This window comes from Pleurodeles waltl, chromosome 9 (assembly GCF_031143425.1).
Source record: "Pleurodeles waltl isolate 20211129_DDA chromosome 9, aPleWal1.hap1.20221129, whole genome shotgun sequence".
Taxonomy (NCBI): Eukaryota; Metazoa; Chordata; class Amphibia; order Caudata; family Salamandridae; genus Pleurodeles; species Pleurodeles waltl.
The window spans coordinates 802,331,976-802,357,852 of record NC_090448.1 but is presented as its reverse complement, the minus strand read 5'-3'; the positions used below and the strand labels follow the sequence as shown (position 1 = coordinate 802,357,852).

Sequence of the window (25,877 nt, the reverse complement as noted above, 5' to 3'; positions counted from 1 at the left end):
GAGACATTTTTCATTACACAAGATGGAGGAGAATATGACTTTCCGGGTTTTGGGTTGGGAACAGTGGGGAAGAAGACCTGTGGAAGCAAAAGTTAAACAACACAATTGCAAGATTAATCACAATGGCTTTCAATAAGTTTTGTTTCAAATAAACACTTATGCTGAAAACATGAATGGCCTAAGGCTTCACTATAACTAGGCCTCAAGAATCTAGGTACCTGAAAATCAAGAAAGGTTATGCAAGGTTTTCTTATGAACATTCCAAAATTAACATATTATATTTTGAACAATAAACTCTCTCCAAATACTTCTTAGAATAATCTCTGCATTGTAGCAAGAATTAAAGAGCACATTTTTTTTTCTCTGCATGAATGAACTGTACTAGAACCATGAATAACACTGCTCCGTCACTCTCTGATTAAGAGTTTCAAGACTCAAATGCTCAGGGAATATTATGCACCTTAATCAAACTGCACATCTAGATTTCAATGTCTAGAAATGATTGTGCACTCTGCCGATCTGTATTTCAAAAGTTAAACACCAGGAATGAATCGTGCACCCGGTTGCCATTTCGAACATCGAGATTCACTTGCAATGAAACGATCGCGCACACTGCCGATCTGATGATTCAAGAGTTTCATGCTGGGAAAGAATTGCGCACATTGTTGCTGATTCTATTATCAAGAACCAAATGCCATGAAAGGATCGCGCGCACTGCCGATCTGAATGCCAAGAAGTAAATGCCTGGAATGAATCGCTCAATGTTGCCAATTCGGAATGCATGATACAAATGCCATGAAATGATCATGCGCACTGCCGATCTGAATACCAAGAAATAAATGCCTGGAATGAATCACGCACACTTTTGCCGATTTGGAATTCACAATACAAATGCCATGAAATGATCGCGCACACTGCCGATCTGAACAGCAAGAAGTAAATGCCTGGAATGAATCAAGCAAACTGTTGCCGATTCGGAATTCACAATACAAATGCCATAAAAACAATCGCACACGCGATTTTAAGTTTAGGCCCAAAACTCGAGTGTCACTGGAATACGGAGTCGGGGGCCTAACCTGACCTCCGCCTTACCGCCTTGCTAGAAGATCACCAAATAAACGTGGGCAGGCCTGGAAATGACTGTATAGGCCTCCGGAACAGGAGCTCTGGAAAATGCTGCTGCTCTGCACCGGGACCTCTGAATAGTGAGGATGTGGAGCTGGGATGGCTCCCTTATACAGAGCCAAGCCCTGCCCACAAGCCACACCCAACCATCCTGCAAGAAAGGCTTCTAGAAAGTCATTGAATAAAGGACCACCCCCTGTAGTCCTGCAAACAAGCCTTGCAAATGAACAATGAATTACAAACCGCATTAATGACTTTTCAAGGTAAATGCTCTGCAATGCACAAGGTTAACATACTGCATAGAAACACAATGCATGAAATATGACTTTGCATAAGGACTGGGTTTTGGCATTTACGTCGCCCGTAGAGCACGCACTGTCCTGATGTTGACAGTGGTTTGAAAGAAAACATGTTTTTGATTTATGATGTTATGTATAGACAGTTACAAGAACTCGTGCCATGAGGTAACTATAACTCATGCCTTGGCCATGCACTACGTATCACCCCAGATATTACAGCACTCATAACATCTTTTATAACACCATTGCTATTATCACTGTAACATTTGTTGTAAAATTATCGTTGAAAAACTGTGCATGTCTGGGGTGCAAGTTATAGTTACCTTAAGTCACGAGAATGAGTTACTTGAAATAACTATAACTGTAACTGGTGAATTTCTAGGGTTTCGTACGAGTAAATTCAAAACCTAACTATAATGTCTCTGTAACCTTTGTTTTTTCCAGTGAATATACATATTCATATGTATATATATATAGCCTCAGATCACTGGCTAATCAATCTCCATAGTCCAAAACACCCCAAAGTAAAATGCACTCGCTCAGGCAGCCAGGGTATTGCCATTTATTTTACCACATGACACGCTTCAGCCAACAATCGTATCTACAACAGAGTTTAAATCCCAAGAGTCGCTGACAGCGCCGATGACCTAACATAATTCCCCGAGTGTACAAAAACAAAAGCACCATATTGTCCTGGTGTTATACCAGAGTGGAATCTAGGTTTTCTCATATAGAGAATTTGCATATATGAAAATGTTCACCCGTATATATATATATATATATAGTCAGAAACCCTTTCAGAGGACCACGGGGTAAGAAGGAGCTACTGGCCCCACCAACTGAGGTGGTGAGGTTTATGCTTCTGATGTGCCAGGGCCCGGCCTACTATGGATCCAGGCTGACTGAGCACTTTTCTCTCAGTGGTAGCGCGAGTCGAGCAGTACAAGGCTTCTCAGGGAAAAGTCTTTTATGACAAAATTAGTATTTGTGTACAACCTCAAAGTGAAATATAGCATACACAGATAATACACACAGTCCCCTGAGGTCATGACTCTAGTATTGAATCAGTCAGGCCACTGAGTCTCATCCACAGCGTCCCTTTCTGGCTTTTGGGGTCTCCCACTTACACACTGCTCACGGGAAACTGCCTGCCCAGAACAGTTAATGTCATGGTGAACCCCTCTGGCATACGATGTCACTGACTTACACACCACACACAAGCAACAGCCTGATCGGCCTGGCATATGGAGTTACTGACTTGAACCTGCATGTGGGCAATGACCCCATTGGTGTGGCAGCCATTTTTCCACACATCACTACAGCCATCTACTCTCCAGGATCCCCCACTGGAAACTTACTCCCTCCATTGTTCTCCTTTTTCTCACAGGGCTCACTGGTCTTGGCATGCAGGCAAGCACCGGTGCTCCTGGGGCAAATTTCCCTGGTTAACGTCCCCTCACCCATATGGGAGTCTGGTGGGCCTTAACCGTCAGTCAAAGTCATAGGCAGAAGTCTTGCAGAATTTCCCCTTCATTCACAGCCTGACTGCGTGAAAGTTGGCAATCTTAGGGGCTTAGACAGCTCCTTTTTACAGTTCATTTCCCGACACCAAATGTGATTTAGGGTCTGAGTCTTTGAAGTTTTATTGGAAGTGTGCTTCCTTTTGAAGTGCCCATTTCTCTGCTCTGATCTTCCTCCAGAGAGCAGTCTGTCACAACAGGAGCAACTCCAAATCTGACAGCCCCAAAACATAGGCCATGCGAGTGACTAGAGGTTCACACCTGGCTGTCAGCCACAGTTATATGTGTATCAAAAGCTTACCACAGAAGTCCAGTTCACTCTTTAACATTCTCTTATCAGCCCCATCTCCTTTTTTGTGATGTGCCTGGCTTTTTTCTGTGACTGTCCTCTAAATCACAGAGCACCCTTTGAAGTGTGCTGGACAGCTTGTTTCTCCTTCCTCCAGTATGTGCACGTCTCATCCAGTTCATAGGAATGCAGCAATCCACGAATCTGATTGGGGGAATCCCTCTAGCTTCTCATGCTCTTCCAGTTAGCCCTCTGTGTTAGGAAGTGGGTTTCTAGCTGGCAGAAGTATGCACCTTGTCCAAATAGGAACCACAACTGTAGTCAGGGTAAGTCAGATACACTCTAAAATTTAACCTGTGCTCATCCTCTTGGAACAGAGCAGTCAGGCTTAACTTAAGAGGCAATGTGTAAAGTATTTGTGCAATACTTCAAACAGTAAAACTGTGACAACACCACACAAAAAGACACATCACCTGGTTAGAAAAATAGAGTTTAATTTTAAGAGTAAAACCAGACCAAAACAACAAAAATCCAATAAGTAGAAGTTGAGATATGATTTTTTAAGAAATAAAATGCAATATAGTTCTTAAAAGGATAAACGTCAGGATATCTGGTCATGCTATACATGGGTAAATCCAAAAGTTCAGGCCGACCACAATGGAGTGTGGGATGGATACAGCACCAGGTAAGTCATGCTGAAGTTTTACCTTCTTGGAGTTGATCCAGAAGTCCCATTGGCATGGAAGAAGTTCACGAGGAGCAAGGAGAGTGTTGCTGGCAGAGGTCGGTGGGCATGAAGAATTCTCTGGCCGTCGCAAATGGGTGGCATGGAACCTTGCAGTCATGAGCAGTGATGCTTGCTGTGCGAAGGGATGAACTTGCAGCGGCTCGCGCTGATTCTTCCAGAGAGCGGTGCGGTTCGGGTGCGAGAGGGGCCTGTTTGACATCGCAAAAACATCAAAAGCTGGATTTCAGGAGCAGCAAAATCACTTTAAGGTCCCAGGACAGGAGGGGTGCCCCTTGACGGTCAGTAGCTGGCAGAAGACATGTCCAGGAGTTGTAGCAGGTGTGTTGGAAGTCTTTTGTGTCCCCGAGACTTCAGAAAACAGAAGGCAAGCCAGAAAGCCCTTGGAGTCACTTTGAATCTGGGATTGAAAAATGCAGGTCCAGTCCTTGTCACTCACAGTCAGGAGGGCAGCAGGCAGCATTTCACCTCAACAATGCAGGAGTCAAGCAGGATCCAGAAGAATCCAGCAGGGTCCAGCAGGGTCCAGCAGAGTGACAGTCTTTGAAGCAGCATAGTAGCACTTTTTCCTGGCAGACTATCCACAGGTCCAGAAGTGTAGGGAGTTGGTGGTATCAGGGGTCCAGTACTTATACCCAGTTATGACTTTGAAGTGGGGAATACTTCAAATGAAAGCTTTGAAGTACAAGAGGGCTCTGCCTTGCCTGCCCTGGCCCCAGACTCACTGCAGTGGTGTATGCAGCTTTTTGTGTGGACAGGCCCAGCCCTTTCAGGTGCAAGTGTCAGCTACCCTCTCCGCCCCCCCCATCTAGCCCAGGAGCACCCATCAGCCTGGTGATGGGCCATCAAGAAGTGAATGGCCGATCAGGCACACCTAAGTTCCTTTTGAATGGTTTAAGGAAGGAAACTGCCCCTTTCTAAAAGTGGAATTTTTAGACTTGCAACTTAAAATTCAACTTCACCATAAGTTCTAATTGTAAACTTTGAATCTAGGGCCATCAACCTCAAAATATTTATCTTGTCCCAATTGGAAATTACACTTAATAAGGTAATCCCAATTTTAGGTAATTGGAGAAATAGGCCTTGGAGTAGTGAAAAATAAATATTTGACTTTTTCACTATCTAGACATGTAAAGTTTAAAATTATTTATCATGCCTCTTAAACACACTGCACCCTGACCTGTTATGCAGGGCTTACCTTAGGGGTGACTTATATGTCTAAAAAGGAAAGGTTTAGGTTTGGCAAGAGGGTTTACTTGCCAGATGGGCATGACAGTGTTACACTGCACACACAGGCTTTGCACACAGGCCTAAGACATGGTTAAGGGGATACCTTTGTGGGTGGCACAATCAGTGCTGCAGACCAAATAGTAGCATTTAATTTACAGGCCCTCGGCACATGTAGTTCACTTTACTAGGGAGTTTTAAGTAAATGAAATATGCCAACTAGGTATGAGCCAATGTTACCATCTTTAGGGGAGAGGGTAAATGCACTTTAATACTGGTTAGCATTGGTAAATGGCTCAGAGTCCTAAAGCCAACAAAACAAGGTTAGAAAACGAGGAGGAGGAAGGCAAAAGGTTCAGAGAGGGCCATTTTCCAACAATGGGTTTCGCAAAATGTAACCCAGAATCACCCATGTATTGTACCATTCCCAGGCACACATAAACTCAGCACATGCATACTACACACAAACAATTCATAGTACTATAAGCTAACTTGATGTAGGCAAGGTTGAATTAAGCACATAGCAGCAGAACTCACACAAGTGAGCCTCTGGCCTCCTTCCAGTGAGACAGGTGAAAAAGCATGTTTATTTCTACTGATCACTGCACAATACGCTGCTACCAATGAGCTTGTATAACTTAATTCTTGGAAAAGACAGTAGCCTTTCAACACTTTGGATGCCCGTCCAGGTCTAAAACGGCCACAATCCTTGAGGCAGGCCTATATCATGGTGAGTATGCATAATTTTGCCAATGACATTAAAATCAGCACCAGAGATCCAGTCATCATTGCGGATGTGCACTCAGGGCAAGGCTACATGCCCGTTACAATGTGAGGGACTTTACTATCCTAACATATATGTACACAGCACTAAATATTAACTCACCAAGCCATCTTCCTGTCGATTTTGCTCTAGTAAATGGTGAATCACATTTTCAGTGCACCAGCTTTACTTAAATGCATCACTATTTGTGAGTGTGTCTGTGTATAATGATTATATCATTATTTACATGATTCACTATCAAATTTAAACAGGCAACACAATTGCTATGGGTGGGACAAAGAAAAGGAAAACATGTCAAATTATTAGTTAAGATACATTTTATTTGTTCCTAATACTGGACAATTTAATCCAACAGAACATTTTCAACATCACGGTAAGTATGTTTTTGAGTATCTATCTGTGTGAACTTACTCATGCATGACAATTTAAGTAAATTACAGCGTATTAGGCACATGGGGGAATTATACTATCTACGCTATTGACATTGTAAATATATTCATGAAAATCCCAGCATGTAAATTGCAACTGGTCAAAACCCAGTGTAGACTGATGGTGTTACAAGTAACTTGGGGCACATCAGTGTCTTTCCATAGCACACATTAGCATATATTAGCTGTGTGCCATGGGTGTGGGTATTCCCACTCATCCACCCATGGATTCTGACACATTCCCAGACTTCCGCTGCAGACTTAGAAAGAAGAAAATGCCTCTGAGGATTGTTTTTGTGTGAGGAAGGTGCTTCACAAAAATAATTCTGCCTACAATGCAGGCACCCTTGCACTGTGGTGCAAGGTTGCCTGTGTTGGCGCTAGACAGCAGTTTGTGTAATAGCACAGGCATAGAGCAGGAATGCACCATATAATGTTAATCATAAATATGGTGCTTTCCGGCCTTCTCACTGTTACGCAGCACAGGAAGGGCGCTTGATGCACTGGGTTGCATGAACTGTTGATAAATATAGCACCTGAATCACACCACTTGTGCACTCATAAAGCACATTACTCAGTGTTCCTGTGATTCGTAACAACCAGTGTTCCCCTGATACACACCACGTGTGCTCCCATGAAGCACATTACTGATTGCTACTTTAATTTACACTACCTCCCCGTGCTACTTGTGCATTTATAAACACATTAATGAGTGCTCATATGGTTCACAACACCCAGTTACCCCTGATTTACACCACTGATGAGTCCATAAAGCACATTACAGTGATTCACAACACCCAGTGCTCTATTGATCAACACTACTTGTGTTTCATTGAGCTATGTGATTCATAACCCTCAGTGCTCTCCTGAGCTACACCATTCGTGATCCCTTTGCACATCACGCTTTGCTCCCTTGTCCTGAATCCTGTGTGTACTCTGCTGCACATTATCCACTGCAATATTGATGCACATCTAATTCCGGTCACTTCTGTCCAGGGTTATGTATGACTGACTATTGGCCTGCTGCATGGGTGCTTGTATGCCTGTTAGGGTTTCCTATGGGTTTGCTGGTTTGTGTGCATATTTATTGTCTATGTTCACCTATATGGGGTGTTTCTCAGTGAATATGCACTATTCAATGTCACTATTGGCTTTGTCAATGCTTAATGCGTAGATAAAATGCACATGATGTGGTGAACATTACACTTTCTATTAGGAGAATAGTTTGTATTTTTTTTGCAGAACCACTATCAATAGTATTTTCAATTTCCCACTAGTATACTAATTAAAGAGGGATCCAAATTTGCTCCACATCTTCAGGACGTCTTGGTTCCAATTCAATTGAAACCAAGAAATGGAAACTTGGGCCAGATGTACAAAGCATTGTTCCATTTACTAAAGGTCCAATTCGCAGGATAGGCAGATTGCAAACACAAAAAGGCCTTTTGGTATGTCTGAAACCAAAATTGGGATTTAATGGCACATTGCAGAATTGCAATTTGGGTTTGGAAGGGGTGTGTTTAGGGCATCCCGTCTAATACTGATTCCGAATGGTATGTATTGATGTTTTGAGACCACAATCCACTTGCAAAACATTAATGCTTTGCTGATTACACAAATGTTTTGGAAAGCCATTCACAAACGGGGAAGGGGTCTCTAAGAGGCCACTCCCAACTCTTAAAAAATGTTGGTTACAATTATCTTTACTTTTTTAAATGCATCCAATTTGTCTTAAAGGAAAATGGAATGCAGTTTCACACAGAATTCTTTATTAAAAACCATCATAGACATTGTGGTCTGCGGACCTCACAGGCCACCATACCTCTGATGCCTACGATTCATAATGATCCCAATTTGCAGTCTAACTCATTGATATTAATGACCTAGGTCACATTATGACACACTGCAAATAAGGTTTTTGCAAACTGACTTATTAGGACATAGGTGGATTAGCAAAAACAGAATTAATTTGGTAAAAGTCAGAGAGCAATTTGCAACAATCTTGACTGAATCCATGTGTAGTACATCTGGCATACAGCGGCCTGATGACTGGGAACTCAATGGCGACCCTAATTTTGAATATGAGTATCCCGCCAGGCCAGTTGCAACAACTTTGGTTTGTGACCCAATTTGCTCTTTGCCTCCAATACAGATCTTAAAATTCAACATGAAGCAAGATATCAGATCTGTCAAATCAACCTACACTGCGGTGGACCTCATGCGCACGCCTGCACTGCGTAGAATCACATTTTGTCTCACCTTAGCATGGTAAGAGTTTGATTTGTATTATTGTGGGGAGTGATGTGGAGAGGCAAAGGGATGCTGGGTGGACATGGAAAGCCATAAATGGTTGAAGCCCCTTTGCATTGGTTCTATTGATAAGATATGACACATGCAGCCACACTGGAAATGATCGAGATGGGAGCATAGTTTTCAAGTTGTAGTGGCCTGAGAGGCCTAGGCCCCCATAGTACTCCACTTTAAGGACTATCTAACACTGGTCTAAACAGCCAGAAGATGAGAGAGCAGGAGGCTGTGAGGCCCCACCACACTGTGTGCTGATGAAGAAAGTATTGACGGTGGAAATGCGACCTGTTTCATGTCTAAAGTCTACTACTTGTGTCCATCGATTTTCTGAAAGAAGGTAGAAAAGTGTCTTATATGATCAGCTTAACAGGGAGCTTTTTGTTGGGAAAGTATTAGGTTGCAATTGAAAGCCATCTCCAACTTCTTTAGAACTTTTGCACCAAAGTATTATCATTTAGAGCACACATGCTCTAAATGTTTGCTTTACACATTAGCTGCACCATTTAAAAGTTGTTGCTACAATGCACATGGACCTTGGATAGTCAAAACAACTTCTAAATGTTCTTTTCACATTTCTCTGGTTTAGCTGGTGTGGTGGTGTTGGGGAGAAGCATTTAAGGGCTGGACCAGCGTAAATATGGAGGAAAGTACTGCCAACAGGCTGGCAGTACTTTTCTCCATATTATGACATTGGCGGTTTGGCTAAAACCAAACAGCCAATGTACCACACCGACCGCCACGGCGGTAACGACTGGCGGTGCTGGAGAGTTTACTCTCCAACCCGGCAGCCGTCACTTGCCCGTCTGTGGGATTGTGACCCCTCCTACCGCCATGGTTTTCGTGGCATCCTTGCTGCCACGAAAACCATGGCGGTAGGCTTCATCAGTGACAGGGAATCCCTTCCTTGTCACTGATAGGGGTCTCCCCTACCCCCCTTATCTCCCCAGGTTTCTCCCCCACTCCCACTTCCTCTCCAGAGCCCCCCTTCATACATGCCGCTCCCTTCACACACGCACACCCACACCCATTCCAACATTCATCCACGCATGCATACATCCATTCACACACACATCCACACACACTTACATACATACACGCACACATGCATTCACACAACTCAATGTACACGCACTCACACATCCATACATGCACACACACACAACACACACCCCTATACACGCATGCACAAACATACATACACAGCCGCCCACACATACACAACAATCCCCACCCCCCTCTCCTGTCGGAGCACCCGACTTACTTGTAGTCAGTGGTTCCTCTGGCATGAGACAGGACAGGGCGCTGCTGCCAGCAGCAGCATACGCCAGCAGAACACCACCAGGCCGTATTATTCTCATAATATGGCTGGCGGCGGTCTACTGGCATGGCGCTGCTGCTGGCAGCAGCGCCACCTTACCACCATCCACTGGCATGGCCCACTAGGATTTCTGCCTTCCTTCTGGCGGAAATCTGGCTGTGGTCATAATTCAGAGGATGGCTGGTAGCCGTGGCAAAGGTCTTCTGGCTGCCATTGGCGCTGCAGTAGGTGGTTTTTACCAGTGAGGTCAAAATGAGCCCAATAGTTTCGGACAGAGTTTCCTAAGAAACTGTAGAGCTGATTTAAAGTTTAGAGGAGAGGTTACTCTTTCGCAACAGTCAGACGTTAGGCATCCTCCCACACAGCCAATTTAGAATAGGCTGTGGGATGGCTTTTTCTTGTTGTCCATCACTGTGAGGTAAAACCTAATGGTGAGGGACAGTAAGAAAATAATGACCCCTGCGCACTTGAAGGAAGAACGCTCTCATAGCGTGGGGGTCATTAGTTTTTCATTTTTCAACAACAAACTCCTTTTTGAGAGTATGTTTTCAAAAAAAATTAAAACTGTAAAAGTTTGACAGAGCTGTCTGTCAAATTTTTATAACATTGACCGAAACCGCGATAACAGCGATGCCTGTCAGTGTTGTCTGTGCCACTGAAAGACAACTCTAGGTTTGTCAGGTGACCGTCCCTTGGGATACTGTGGGTGATATCCTCCACCATCCTGACAGGGTACCATCTCTCCACCACAGTCTAAATCAGCCGCTATGTTTGTTTAAACTAATTGTGTACCCAAATTTGAATGCATATAACATACACCAAAAAACACAAGACTTTCCTTCAAATTAGCTTTTGCATGTGTTATATTTTCCTTAAGGTAGGGAGATAATTTTAAGAGCTGCTTAAGATTCCAGCTGTGACCAGGGACAATAGAAAGTGAAGTAAAATATAGGACCTCTAAATAGGAACATGTAGAATACATTTCTGTGATTCCCACATATAAAGTAAATCACACATAACTGAAGGCCATACTCCTTCCATAGGCCTCAATAATATTTAGTTCACAGTCTCACAATTTCAGAATTGAAACATTTTCAAAGCTAATTATTTATAACTAATCATTGTTGTTACTCATTTATCTTAAACAGCTAAAAACCATTGACAAAGCCAATAGTACTGACAGGTTTTAGATGTAAGTCAGTTGTTGTGTCATATTTCTGGATCTAATAACATCTCAGAGAGTAACCAAAATACAGGCTGGGTGGCACACTATGGGAATCACAGAAATGTATTTTACATGTTCCCTTTTAGAGAGCCCCCACCTTTTTCATTCCACTTAAAGATCTGTCTGCACATATTTCTGTATGATTGATTGCAGCCAGCAGTTGTGGGTGCTTCTTATGCCTGGTTAGGGAATTTCTTCCAAAGATAATGGTGCATGCAGTGCAAGACACTGAGCAAGCACACACTTTAAAAGGCCTGAAGTTGTTGTGAGCGTATAAATGCAGTAAGATATGGGGCAGTTTTTAATGTGTTAAGCATTTCAAAACTATACGTCCCCACTGCTTAATAAAACTTGCTTTCTCATTAAATTCTTTTGCTTTCAAATGCACCATTTGTCAATCTTCTTTCAGTTTTTTCTTGGTAGGAGGGCTTACCTTGGACCCCACGTTTGTCATTTAAACTTGCTTGCTTCACTCACTACATAAAAGTCATACCCAACTTTTACTCCCCTCCACTTTCAAATGTGACCAGCCATCACTGCTCTTAATTAAACAGTGCACTGTTTGTCAGGAAGGCTGTTTTGTTTTTATTGGAACTTTGAAGGCACTTCTTCCCAAGCAGAATACCTTCTCATACTATTAAACTTCCTATTGATATCCAGAATTGCATTTGAGAAAATAATTCTTCACATCAATCACTCTTACCACCAGAGCTAAAATCCTCTAAAACAGAGAAAGAAAATAGAAATAAGAAAAAAATATTTGCCTAGAGGAAGTGCAAGAAAGAGAGATGACAACAAAAGAGAAAAGAAAAGAGTGGGAGAATGGGAGAGACATAAGGGTGACTAAAAGAGCTAGACGAGAGGCAACAGGAGAAAATTATGGGGAAGAGACACAAATTTCAATGAAAATACAAAAGGATAATAAAACAAAATGTGTGAAAGACAGAGGGGACATATATTTTGTGAAAATGGAGATAAGAAAAAAGCGAGAGAGGATAAAGCAACAAAATGAGAGCTAGAAAAGTGGAAAAAAGGTGATGAGAAATTTTAAGTGAAATTTATAGCATATCATGTTTGGCCACTGTGCATTCAAATTCCCAAATATTAAGCTTATTGTCAAAACACCCTTACCCTAGGCCCCAAAGATCACCCTGCAAAGTATTTTTAAGGCCTAATAATGCCTGATCAATGTTGCTTGCTCCACATTGCTCGATAGGTAATAATAGGGAATTTATATTGAGTAGGACGATATTTTTGTAAACAATGTTCAGGACACAATATTTATTATATATGACACTTCTGTTTGCAGTACTCAGACATACAAACTTGTGATGTCTGGATTAGCTGGTATGGATGCTGTACAGCATACATGTTGAAAACTACAGGTTCTATTACTGAGGTGATTTGGGTTTATAGTATGCATTTAAGCTTGGCATCTTAACTGCATCATACCATGAAGTCGGGTTGGTAACTAAACTTCGAGGAATGCTTAAATATCCCACTGAAAGTAAATATTATCAACACCTCGTGCACTTGGTTGGTTCACCTGCTTTCTACATTTATGGCTCAGACAAGCACATGCGTACCTAAGCAATGTTAGCTACTTAAAGGATACCACCATGAGTTGTCTACTGCGGGTGAAAGAGAGAAGAACGTCTGTAATTCAGGACAGGGAGTACTCCAACAGCCAAATTGGGGGCACCATGCAAATAGCTGTAAAGAAAGGGCTCATCACAGTACAAGATCCTAAAGCCAAACCGTGAAACCACCACTCAGTGGCGGACCCTAACGAGCAGGGCCACTCTTGGCCAGCCATGCCTCATGAATCTCTAGATGGAGATAGTGTCATCAGACAGGTGCAGGCCTCAAATAAACACATCAGTAAAGTCCCCTTTCATTTATGGGCACCTGTATTGCTGCTGGTTGTCTGAGAAAGGTCGCCTTTTGCAAATAACTTCTCCCACAAAGTGCCTGTTATTGTGAGAGACAGATGCCAATCTCTGGGCCTGTTTAAAGTCTTTGCTGTCCTGACTGGTACTTTTGATCAAATGTAACTGAACTGTAAATCAGTTGATGCACCTTTGCAATGAAATTGATTGTGGGATTTTCAGATCATCCTCATAAAATTGCATTAAAATTCTATTTAGTTTGTGGGAAAGTGCCACTAATTTCACCTAAGGTCCTCGATGGTACACTCTAAACTACCTATAACTTTATTTTTAAATTAGAAGCAGTAACATTAGATGGAACTTGGAAACTTCACCCTTCACAGGGACTGGTGCCGTTTCTTGACTTTGCATGAGGTGAGGCTTATCCCGCCTGGCCCGCCACTGGTAACGAGTTCCTGCCACTGAACCCTCATTTAAACTTGCACCGCCTTTGCATAAGCATCTCGCGCACTGTCCGCGTGTGCAGTGTTTACAATTTCTCACGAGGAGATGATGTGGGTGCGCATGTTTTTATAGAAAACCCCATCTTTTAGTCAAGATGCGGTTGCAGTGATAACTCATTAAATAGCTCCAATGAGCTGCAGTTTTCCGCGTCTGTTTTTGAAGACAAGAAACATGTTTTCCACATGTGCATCTTACACAGGGTTACCAAAAATAAAGGTAGTTTATTTGGGTCACACAGTACCAAAAATACCTTAGAGGCAATACTCCTTCTGGAGGTAAGTATTATACACAATATAAACACTAGACACCAAAATAAGGCAATTAATTAGACATAGTATAGGGCAAACAGTAGGAAATGCTATAGAATGCAATGGGAGAAAATAGGTTTAGGGGCAACACAAACCATATAATAAGAAAGTGGAATGTGAATCACAAATTCACCCCTAGACAAGTGTAGTGTGTGCAGAATCGCTAAGAGAGTAAGAATACAGTAAAGGTAAGTAAATTACCCCAGGCCAGAGCCCAAAGATGCAGGAGTAAAGTACTGCAAGTTTCTTTAGGACACACTACACCTTGTGATTGGAGTTATTGCAAGAACCAACCAAGTCTACAAACAAAAAATGGTGGATTCCTGGACCTGAAGAAGTGCAAAGGAAGGAGACCAAGTCCAGAAGTCGAAAGAAGTTCCAGGAAGGACAGGAGCTCATGCCAACCCACAAGAGGGTGCAAAAGAATACTCCATGGTTGGACGAAGACTGCAGAAATGCACCCAAGGAAGATGTCAGCCAGTTCCTGCATGATGCACTGGATGTTCCACGTCATGAAGTTGGATGGAGGTGAGTTTTGGCACTGGATTCGTCCAACAAGCCTTGGTTCTGGCAAAGTCACATTTTGTGTCAGACAGGCGCTATCTGGACCCAGGAGGGACCTGGGGGCCCCAACTCTCTGTGAGGAGGAAGAGGGGACTCTCAGCACTTCAGAGAGCCCTCAGGGCACCAGATAGCACCCACGGGAGTCCCAGCACACGGGGACAAAGGAGGTGCAAAATGTGGTTGGTGCAGCACTACAAAGGAAGGTCCCACGACGCCGGAGAACAACCCAGCGAGTTGAGCATAACAGGATAGTGTGCTGGGGACCTGGGCCAGGCTGTGAACGAAGGAATTTAGCAAATAGTGCACAGAGGCCTCAGGAGGTGAAGAAGACATGGTGCACAGGGGTACTGTTGTTCTGGGGGAAGGCAAGGTTTTACCTCCTCCAAATTGGGACAGCAGGACCTCAGGACAGTCTGTGTCAATGCGGTCCACCCTTTGTGTTGCAAGGAGCATGCTCATCGCCAGGAGAGGAGTCCAAGAGAACTGGTCGTCAACTTACAAGGTGCCTGCTTCAGCAGCGGAGTGATTCCATCACCCCATGGGAGATTTCTTCGGTCCTTCTGGTGCAGGGTGAAGACATGGAGTCCTCAGAGCGTGCACACCATGGAAACTGTTACAGTTGATGGCTGGAGCTGAAGTTGCAGAGGAAAAGTCTCCCTTTTGGATACTTTGTTGATGTTACAGCGATTCCTGGAGCAGTTGGCGGTTGATGCGAGGTCAGAGGATGAAGTAGTAGTTGCAGAGGATTCCTGCTGGAAACTTTCAAGTAGAATCTGAAGAGAACCCACAGGAGAGATCCTAAATAGCCCTGAGAGGGGGATTGGCTACCTTATCAGGTAAGGACCTATCAGGAGGGGTCTCTGATGTCACCTGCTGGCACTGGCCACTCAGAGCCCTCCAGAGTGCCCCGACACTGCCCAAAGCAAGATGGCTGAAGCCTGTGACACACTGGAGGAGCTCTGGGCACCACCCCTAGGGTGGTGATAGACAGGGGAGTGGTCACTCCCCTTTCCTTTGTCCAGATTCACACCAGAGCAGGGACAAGGGGTCCCTGAACCGGTGTAGACTGGCTTATGCAAGGAGGGCACCATCTGTGCCCTTCAAAGCATTTCCAGAGGCTGGGTGAGGCTACCCCTCCCCAGCCTGTTACACCTATTTCCAAAGGGAGAGGGTGTAACACTGTAGGAAAGTACCATCTTGCCTGGCATGTTACCCCATTTTTTACATGTATGTCAGTTTGTTTTTGCCTGTCTCACTGAGATCCTGCTAGCCAGGACCCCAGTGCTCATAGTTTGTGCCCTAAATGTGTGTACCTGTGTAGTGACTAACTGTGTCACTGAGGCTCTGCTAATCATAACCTCAGTGTTTATGCTCTCTCTGCCTTTAAAACTGTCAATATAGGCTAGTGACCATTTTCACCAATTCTAATTGGCACACTGGAACACGCTTATAATTCCATATTATATGGTACCTAGGTCCCCAGGGTATTGGGGTTCCAGGAGATCCCTATGGGCTTCAGCTTCTCTTTTGCCACCCATAGGGAGCTCAGACAAATCTTACACAGAACTGCCACTGCAGCCTGAGTGAAATAACGCACACGTTATTTCACAGCCATTTTACACTGCACTTAAGTAACTTATAAGTCTCCTATATGTCTAACCTTCACTTAGTGAAGGTTAGGTGCAAAGTTACTAAGTCCAGGGGCACCCTTGAACTAGCAAAGGGGCCTCCGCATAGTTCAGGACAATTTCCCCGGACTTTGTGAGTGCGTGGACACCATTACACATGTGCACTACGTATGGGTCAATACATATATGTAGCTTCACAATGGTAACTCCGAACATGGCCATGTAACATGTCTAATATCATGGAATTGTCCCCCCATGCCAAATCTGGTATTGGGGTGCCAATCCCATGCATCCCCGGGGCTCCACTATAGACCCCGAGTGCTGCCAAACCAGCACTCTGGGGTTTTCTCTGCAGCTACCGCTCCTGCCACCCCACAGACAGGGTTCTGCCCTCCTGGGGTCTGGGCAGCCCAGTCCCAGGAAGGCAGAACAAAGGATTCCCTCTGAGAGAGGGTGTTACACCCCCTCCCTTTGGAAATAGGTGTTAAAGGCTGGGGAGGGGTAGCCTCCCCCAGCCTCTGGCAATGCTTTGAAGGGCACAGATGGTGCCCTCCTTGCATAAACCAGTCTACACCGGTTTAGGGAACTCCTAGTCCCTGCTCTGGTGTGAAACTGGACAAAGGAAATGTGAGTGACCACTGCCCTGTCCATCACCACCCCAGGGGTGGTGCCCACAGCTCCTCCAGTGTTTCCCAGACCTCTGCCATCTTGAATGCAGAGTTGTGAGGGCACTCTGGAGGCCTCTGAGTGGCTAGTGCCAGCAGGTGACATCAGAGACCCCTCCTGATAGATGCTTATCTCACTAAGTGGCCAATCCTCCTCTGAGGGCTATTTAGGGTTTCTCCTGTGGGCTTTACCTCAGATAATGACTTGCAAGAATTCACGAGAGTTCCTCTGCACCTCTCTCTTTGACTTCTGCCAAGCATCGACTGCTGACTGCTCCAGGACGCCTGCAAAACTGCAACAAGTAGCAAGAAGACTGCCAGCGACATTGTAGCACCTAATCCTGCCGGCTTTCTTCACTGTTTCCTGGTGGTGCATGCTTTGGGGGTGCCTGCCTTAATCCTGCACTGGAAGCCACAAAGAAATCTCCCATAGGTTGACAGAATCTTCCCCCTGCTCCAGCAGGCACCAAACTTAAGCATAACCTGTACTCTGGGACCCATCTCATCCTGACGAGCGTGGTCTGTGGAACACAGGTGGTAGACCCAAGTCACCAAGACTGTCCAGTGGTCCTACTGTTCAAATTTGGAGGAGGTAAGTCCTTGCCTCCCCTCTTGAGAGTAATCCCGTGTACCACGTGGACTGTAGCTGCTAGGGCTTCTGTGCACTTTTCCAAGGAATCCTTTGTGCACAGCCAAGCCCAGGTCCCCGGCACTCGGTCCAGCATTGCTCAGCTTGCTGAGTTGACCTCCGGCTTCATGAGACCCTCTTTTGTGGTGTTGAGATGACTGCTGTACTCAATCTTCTTGAACCCATGTTCAAGGACTTATGTGGGTGCTATTTTTTTTGCATTGGCTCTCTACATTGCTGAGGGCCCCCTCTGTCTCCTCTCCCAAGTGGCGACATTCTGGTCCCTCCTGGGCCCGGGCAGCACCCCTTTTCTTCAACTGCAATCTTTGCAGCTATCAAGGCTTGTTTGCGGTCTTTCTCCAAAGAAACAACTCTGCATCCTCCAGCACTCTGTGGGACATCTTCTGCATGAAGGAAAGGTTCCTAGCCCCTTCCGTTGTTGCAAAATCTTCAGATTCTTCCACCCAGAGGCAGCCATTTTGCACCTTCATCTGGGTTTTAGTGGGCTCCTGCCCACCCTGGACACTTTCACGACTCTTGGACTTGGTCCCCTTCCTTTGCAGATCCTCCAGTCCAGGAATCCATCTTCAGTGCTTTGCAGTCTATTGTGGTCTTGCAGAAGCCTCTATCATGTGTTTAGTGTGTTTCTGGGAAAATACTAGTACTTTATTCCTACTTTCCAGGGTCTTGGGGTGGGGTATCTTGGACACCCTTAGTGTTTTGTTACACTCCCAGTGACCCTCTACACACTACACTAGCCTAGGGGTCCATTTGTGGTTCGCATTCCACTTTCTGAGTATATGGTTTGTGTTGCCCCTAGGCATATTGCATCCTATTGTATTCTACAGTGTTTGCACTACTTTCTGACTGTTTTACTTACCTGATTTTGGTTTGTGTGTATATTTTGTGTTTTTTACTTATATCCTAAGGGAGTATATCCTCTGAGATATTTTTGGCACATTGTCACTATAATAAAGTACCTTTATTTTAGTAACTCTGAGTATTGTGTTTCTTATGATATAGTACCTAAATGATATAAGTGGTATTGTAGGAGCTTTGCATGTCTCCTAGTTCAGCCTAAGCTGCTCTGCTATAGCTACCTCTATCAGCCTAAGCTGGTAGAACACTACTAATCTACTAATAAGGGATAACTGGACCTGCCACAAGGTGTAAGTACCATCAGGTACCAACTATAAGCCAGGCCAGCATCCTACATTGGTGGAGCAGCGGTGGGATAAGTACGTGTAACTGCTTTACCACTTTGTCATTGGTGCTTTTCATAAGAAAAACATCTTCCAAATACCTAAAAATATACACAGTTAACCTAAATAGTCAAACTCTCTTTCTAGAAACTTTTTAGGAAGTTTCTAAAACGTTTTTGAAAAGTTTGAAAACGTTTTTCTCTTTTCTATAAAAGTTTCTAAACTTTTTTCTCTCTATCCTAAACTCTTTCTTGCAATGATGTCTGTAGTAGAGGCCACTCCCAAAGTTGTCCAGGCAACTTATGGCAGTTTAAACTTTAAACGTTTGAGGGGTCTCTGCCAAAGATCTTCTCCTTAGCCTTCTCCTAGAAAGTGACCAGAACCAGTCTGGCCCATCCCAGGATCAGGAGGTAGAGGAGGAGGGTACCCAGGTAGAATCAGAGGAGGGCCCTGAGGACTCTGGGGAGGGTTCCTCCAAAGACCTGACAGCTCATAGGCCATATAGTGAAGCTGGTACTGTGAGGGGATCACACATCAGTAGAGCACCATTCACTCCAAAATGCCAGGTAACTAGAGTTCAGGCAGTTAGAGGCAGGTCCACTTCTGCCAATTCCCACATCACCTCTGTGTCAGTGACTTCCTAAGCCTCCCACCCTGAGGATAACACCCCTGACAGGGAACTCAGAAAGCTGAGGTTGGAATAGGCCAGACTGAAGCTGAGATAGCAGCAGTTGGCCTTAGACTTAGGGGGTCATTCTAACCCTGGCGGTCTGAGACCGCCAGGGCTAAAATGACGGAAGCACCGCCAACAGGCTGGCGGTGCTTCCTGGGCCATTCTGACCGCGGCGGTAAAGCCGCGGTCAGAAAACCGGGTCCGGCGGTTTCCCGCCGGATTTCCCCCGGTTGGCCAAATCCTCCATGGCGGCGCTGCAAGCAGCGCCGCCATGGGGATTCTGACCCCCTTCCCGCCAGCCTATTTCTGGCAGTTTAAACCGCCAGGAAGAGGCTGGCGGGAACGGGTGTCCTGGGGCCCCTGGGGGCCCCTGCACTGCCCATGCCACTGGCATGGGCAGTGCAGGGGCCCCCTAACAGGGCCCCAGTATGCTTTTCACTGTCTGCCTAGCAGACAGTGAAAAGCGCGACGGGTGCAACTGCACCCGTCGCACACCTGCAACACCGCCGACTCCATTTGGAGCCGGCTTCAGTGTTGCAGGCCTCTTTCCCGCTGGGCCGGCAGGCGCTATATTGGCTAGCGCCCGCCGCACCCTGCGGGAAAGTCAGAATGGCCCCAGCGGTCTTTCGACCGCGGAGCGACCATATGGCGGTTCCCGCCAGGCGTGCGGCGACCGCCGCCCGCCATTGTCAGAATGAGGGCCATAGTCTCTAGATGTAGAGAGGGATAGACAGAAGTTGAGGTTAGTTTTCCACGGTGGCAACAGCAGTGTTCTTGATAGTCACCCTGTAAGAGAAACAGATTCAAGAAACCTGCACAAAATCCCCCCCCTTACAAGGAGGGGATGACATAAACAAGTAGTTTGCTGCACTTGAGAGGGCCTGTATGGTACAGTTGGTCCCTCAAAGGCAGTGGGCTGCTATCTTGTGGCTACCTTTCACTGGCAAGGCTAGGGATAGGCTCCTTACTGTCAGAGAGAGTGATGCCAACAACTACAAAGTTTTGAAGGATACACTCTTAGATGGATTTGGCTTAACCACTGAACAATACAGGATAAAGGTCTGAGATACCAGAAAAGAGTCCTCTCAAGACTAGACAGACTTTGTAGACTGTTCAGTGAAGGCCGTGGAGGGATGGTTACATGACAGTACGGTGACTGACTATAAAAGCCTATACAATCTTATTTTGAGAAAGCATATTTTGAATAATTGTGTGTCTGACTTGTTGCATCAGTACTTGGTAGACTCAGATCTGACCTCTCTCCAAGAATTGGGAAAGAAGGCAGACAAATGGGTCAGAACAAGAGTGAGAAGAAAAGCTCATACAGCTGGTGACAAGGGTGGCAAGAAGAAGGATGGTAAGTCTTCTGACAAGGGTGGGGACAAAGATAAAAAGCATTCTGAGTTTTCATGGGCCCACAAAAATCCTCTGGGGGAGGTGGATCCAAATCCTCTTCTAACAATCAAAATAAACCATGGTGTTATTTATGTAAGAGTAAAGGCCATTGGGCAAGTGATTCCACTTGTCCAAAGAAAAACACCAAGGCTCCCACCACCACAACCCCAACTGCGTCCTCTAGGGCCCTAGTAATAGCAGTGGTGGTGGTAAGAATGCTACAAATAGCCAATCAAAGGGTGTAGCTGGGCTCACCATTGGTAATGTAGTTGGGGTTGGTATTGTTAGGGAGACCTTAGAGGCTGTTTTAGACTCTGGGGGTCATTCTAACCCTGGCGGTCGTCGACCGCCAGGGCTAAAATGACGGGGGCACGGCCAACAGGCTGGCGGTGCCCCGCAGGGCATTCTGACTGCGGCGGTTCGGCCGCGGTCAGAAGTGGAAAACCGGCGGTCTCCCGCCGGTTTTCCTCTGCCCTTCTGGGGATTCAGACACCCCATACCGCCATCCTGTTCCTGGCGGTTCGCCCGCCAGGAATAGGATGGCGGTATGGGGTGTTGTTGGGCCCCTGGGGGCCCCTGCAGTGCCCATGCCAATGGCATGGGCACTGCAGGGGCCCCCGTAAGAGGGCCCCACAATGAATTTCACTGTCTGCATTGCAGACAGTGAAATTCGCGATGGGTGCCACTGCACCCGTCGCACCTTCCCACTCCGCCGGCTCCATTCGGAGCCGGCGTCCTCGTGGGAAGGTTGTTTTACACTGGGCTGGCAGGCGGCCTTTTGGCGGTCGCCCGCCAGCCCAGTGTAAAACCCAGAATACCCGCAGCGGTCTAATGACCGCAGTGCGGTATTCTGGAGGGGGGAACTCTGGCGGGCGGCCTCCGCCGCCCGCCAGGGTGAGAATCACCCCCTCTGATGTTGGTATTGACGTTGCCACCTTAGTTGCTTATCCCCTTAATATAGGTAAGTACAAGCAACGGCCCCTAATAAATGGTATTGAGGTTGAGGCCTACAAGGACACATGAGGCAGTGTCACTATGGTGATAGAGAAACTGGTTCACCCTGATCAACACCTACTTGGTCGGCAGTACCAAGTGACTGATGCTCACAATAACACACTTAGCCACCCCATGGCTGTTGCGAATCTCAAATGGGGGGGGAGGGTTACTGGTCCAAAAAAAGTTGTGGTAGCCACTGAATTACCTGTAGATTGCTTATTAGGCAATGATTTGGAGACATCAGCTTGGGCTGAAGTGGAGTTGGAGGCTCATGCAGCAATGCTGGGCATTCCTGCGCATATTTTTGCTTTAACCAGGGCTCAGGCCAAACATCAAAAAGGACAGGGAAACTTGGATCCTAGAACAATGGACCAAGTGCTCCCAAAAGCTAGGGGTAGAAAGGGTAAATCCTTGCCCACTATCCCTCCATCTCCAGAAGATTCCCCTTTTGAGGAAGAGGAATCCTCTCCATGTGCAGAACCTACTCCAGATGAGCTGGCAGAAGACACTGCTAAGCTTTTGGGTGCAGGGGGGGGGGGCTGCCAGGGAAGAGCTGAGTGTGGCACAGCAGACCTATGCCACACTATAGGGTTCAAGACAGCAAGCTGTCAAACAGCGGATTGGGGATATCACTGATAGCCATAAAGTCTATTGGGAAGATAATCTCCTCTACACTGGGTCAAGATACCCTAAACCTGGAGCTGCCAGGAGATTGGTCATCCCTTTGCAGTGTAGGGAGTTTCTTCTGACTTTTGCTCATGATATTCCTGTGGCTGGGCATTTGGGCCAGAGTAAAACTTGGGACAATAAACACAAAGAGTATGGAGTTCACTTATATTGTGGAGCCACTGACGAAGGATTGCGCCTAGGGCTCCTCACACTCGCACTATGAATTGCCGTGTTGGGTGCTGTGGGGGGTTGTGTGGTGAGGGGAGTTTCCTTTACGGAGTAGGTGGTCTCACACACTATATAGTGTCATGCTTCATCATATGACCACCTAGCCCCTCCCAGGTAGGACGGTGCCACCTAGGCAGACTCAACCTCACTGTTAAAAAAACAGGAGGGAGTGCGTAAATTCAATTTGTGTGGAAAAATATGGGATCCAGCTATACTAGGGTAGAAGTAAAAACACCTAGTCAGTCACCTGTGTAAAAGTACACTTTTATTAGTGGTGTCTGCTGGTGTGATTAAGAGCAAGGATGGGGCACCTCTGTGAGAACAAGGACGCACTGGGTCACCTAACTAAAAGTTACTGGCCAACATGTTTCTGCCCACTGCAAAGAGCCAAGGAAGGTCTGGGGGCATTCTTTAGGTCCTAGGATCCCTCATAGTCATGCATTGCAACCAATAAACCACTCCGCTAACCGGGAGTGTGGGTGATGTAACATAAAAATCGGGGGCCTACCTGTGGGAAAATACCTTATGGAGGCCCTACACCTGAGCCTACTGGCCCCAGGTCACAAGGAGGGGGAGTGTCCCCTTATAGTCACTCAAACTCCAAAGGAGGCGCTCGCTCGGCACCTTCTCCGTCCTCTCTAGGGGAGAGTTCTAGTTATAGGGAGAAAGTATTGGTTGGTTCTTCTTGGTTTTTTTTTTTTCTCTCCCCAACTCTTTTTGTGTGTTTTGATACAAAATTGGGATAGACTTGTTCCATTGTTTCACTGGCCTCACATGTCAGAGGACACTAAGGAGTTTTGTCGCTCCTGTGTGATCTGCCAAGCCAGTGCAAGACTGATGGCACACCTAAGGCCCCCTTAATTCCACTCCCAGCGGCTGGGGTGCCCTTTGAGAGGGTAGGGGTTGACATAGTTGGCCCCCTTGACCCTCCAACAGCTTCAGACAATAGGTTTATCCTTGTGGTAGTGGACCATGCCACTAGGTATCCTGAAGCTATACCCTTAAGGACCACTACAGCCCCTGCAGTGGCAAAAGCCCTACTGGGAATCTTTTCCAGAGTGGGATTCCCTAAGGAAGTGGTATCAGACAGAGGTAGTAACTTCATGTCTGCATACCTCAAAGCTATTTGGAAGGAGTGTGGTGTAACTTACAAGTTCACTACTCCTTATCATCCATAGACAAATGGTCTGGTTTTGAGGTTTAATAAAACTCTCAAAGGTATGATCATGGGACTCACTGAGAAACTGTCCTAGGAGAATTGCACAGTCTTCCTTCTGCTCAGAACTAAGGCAGTCTGCAAGAACCACTCCTTCCACTAAGCCATCAGCTTCAGTGTTAGAGAAGAGGTCAGGGAGAGGGTCACTCTCTTCCTCCTGACCCTCATCTGTGGCCATGAGCAGGGTTAAGTCAGCTCTGTCATAATAAGGTTTTAGGTGATTGACATGAAGCACTCTAAGGGGGCTTTTGGCAGTGCCCAGGTCCACCAGGTAGGTGACCTCACCTTTCTTTTCCACAATGAGATGGGGTCCACTCCAATTGTCCTGGAGTGATCTTGGGGCCACAGGCTCCAATACCCACACCTTCTGTCCTGGGTGGTACTCTGTTAGGATAGCCTTCTGGTCATGTCTTTGCTTTTGGAGCTCTTGGCTGGCCTGAAGGTTTTTAGTGGCCTTTTTCATGTACTCACCCATTCTACTTCTTAGGCCAAGTACATAGTCCACAATGTCTTCCTTTGGAGGTTTTGAACGTTGTTCTCAACCCTCCTTAACAAGAGCAAGGGGATCCCTAGCAGGGTGACCAAATAGGAGTTCAAAGGGACTGGCCCACTCCTTTTTTGTGTACCTCCCTGTAGGCGAAAAGGAGGCATGGCAAGAGGACATCCCATCTCCTTCAGAGTTTTTCAGAGAGTCCCATTATCATGCCTTTGAGAGTTGTATTAAACCTCTCCACCAATCCATTGGTTTGAGGATGATAAGGGGTGGTGAACTTGTAGGTAACACCACACTCCTTCCACATTGCCTTGAGGTATTCAGACATGAAGTTACTACCTCTATCTGATATTTCTTCCTTAGGGAAACCCACATTGAAAAAGATTCCCAGGAGGGCCTTTGCCGCTGCAGGTGCTGTAGGGGTCATTAAGGGGATAGCTTCTGGGTACCTTGTGACATGGATGAATCTATTGCCAGAAGCTGCTGGAAGGTCAAGGGGGCAACAATGTCAACCACTAACCTTTCTAAGGACACCCCAACCACTGGCACTGGGATTAAGGGGGCCTTTGGGGTACCACCAGTCTTGCCAATGGCTTGGCAGGTGACACAGGAGCGACAAAACTCCTTTGTGTCTTCTGACATATGGGGCCAGTGAAAATGTGGAACAAGTCTGTCCCATGTTTTACTCTGGCCTAAATGCCCAGCCAAGGGAATGTCATGGGCAAGAGTTAGGAGGAATTCCCTGTACTGAAGGGGGGTGACCAGTCTTCTGGTGGTACCAGGTTTAGGGTCCTTTGCTTCAGTAGGAGAGGAGATTATTCTCCCAGTAAATTCTGTGGCTGGCATTGACATCCCCATTCTGCTGTTTGACAGCTTGCTGTCTGAGGCCCTCCAATGTGGGACAGGGTTGCTGTGCCACACTCAGCTCTTCCCTGGCAAGACCCCCTGCACCCAAAAGCTCAGCTGTATCAGCTCCTCTGGTACAGGTTCTGCACAGGGAGAGAATTCCTCTTCCTCAAAAGGGGAATCATCTGTGGAGGGAGGTATAGTGGACAAGGGTTTTCCCTTCTTACCCCTAGCTTTTGGGAGCACTTGGTCAATTATTCCAGGATCCAAGTTTCCCTGTCCTCTTCGTTTCTTGGCCTGAGCCCTGATAAGAGCAAGGGTATGCCCAGGAATGCCTAGCTTTGCTGCATGGGCCTCCAACTCCACTTCAGCTTGAAGTCTCCAAGTCATTGACTAGCAGACATTCTACAGGTAAATCAGTGGCTACCACAACTTTCTTTGGACCAGTACCCCCCCCCCCCAGTTGAGAGTCACAACAGCCATGGGGTGGCTAACAGTGTTGCTATGGGTGTCTGTCACTTGGTACTGGTGACCAGGTAGGTGCTGCTCAGGGCCAACCAGTTTCTCCATCACCATTGTGACACTGGCACCGGTGTCCCTGTAGGAATCAACCTGAACACCGTTAATCAGGGGTAGCTGCTTGTACTTATCCATATTAATGGGACAAGCAACTAAGGTGGCGAGGTCAATGCCACCATCAGAGACT

The 25,877-nt window shown here is 46.1% G+C and overlaps 1 protein-coding gene across 2 annotated transcripts in view; it reads left to right on the top strand.

Annotated features, from left to right (window-relative positions):
• Nucleotides 1-25,877, top strand: part of LOC138260001 (solute carrier family 22 member 6-B-like) — an 896,476-nt gene that overhangs the window by 480,437 nt on the left and 390,162 nt on the right. For both annotated transcript variants that reach the window (XM_069208048.1, XM_069208047.1), the window contains exon 6: nucleotides 8,570-8,685. In XM_069208048.1, the coding sequence (XP_069064149.1) occupies nucleotides 8,570-8,685 (116 nt within the window). The remainder of the gene's footprint in view (nucleotides 1-8,569; nucleotides 8,686-25,877) is intronic.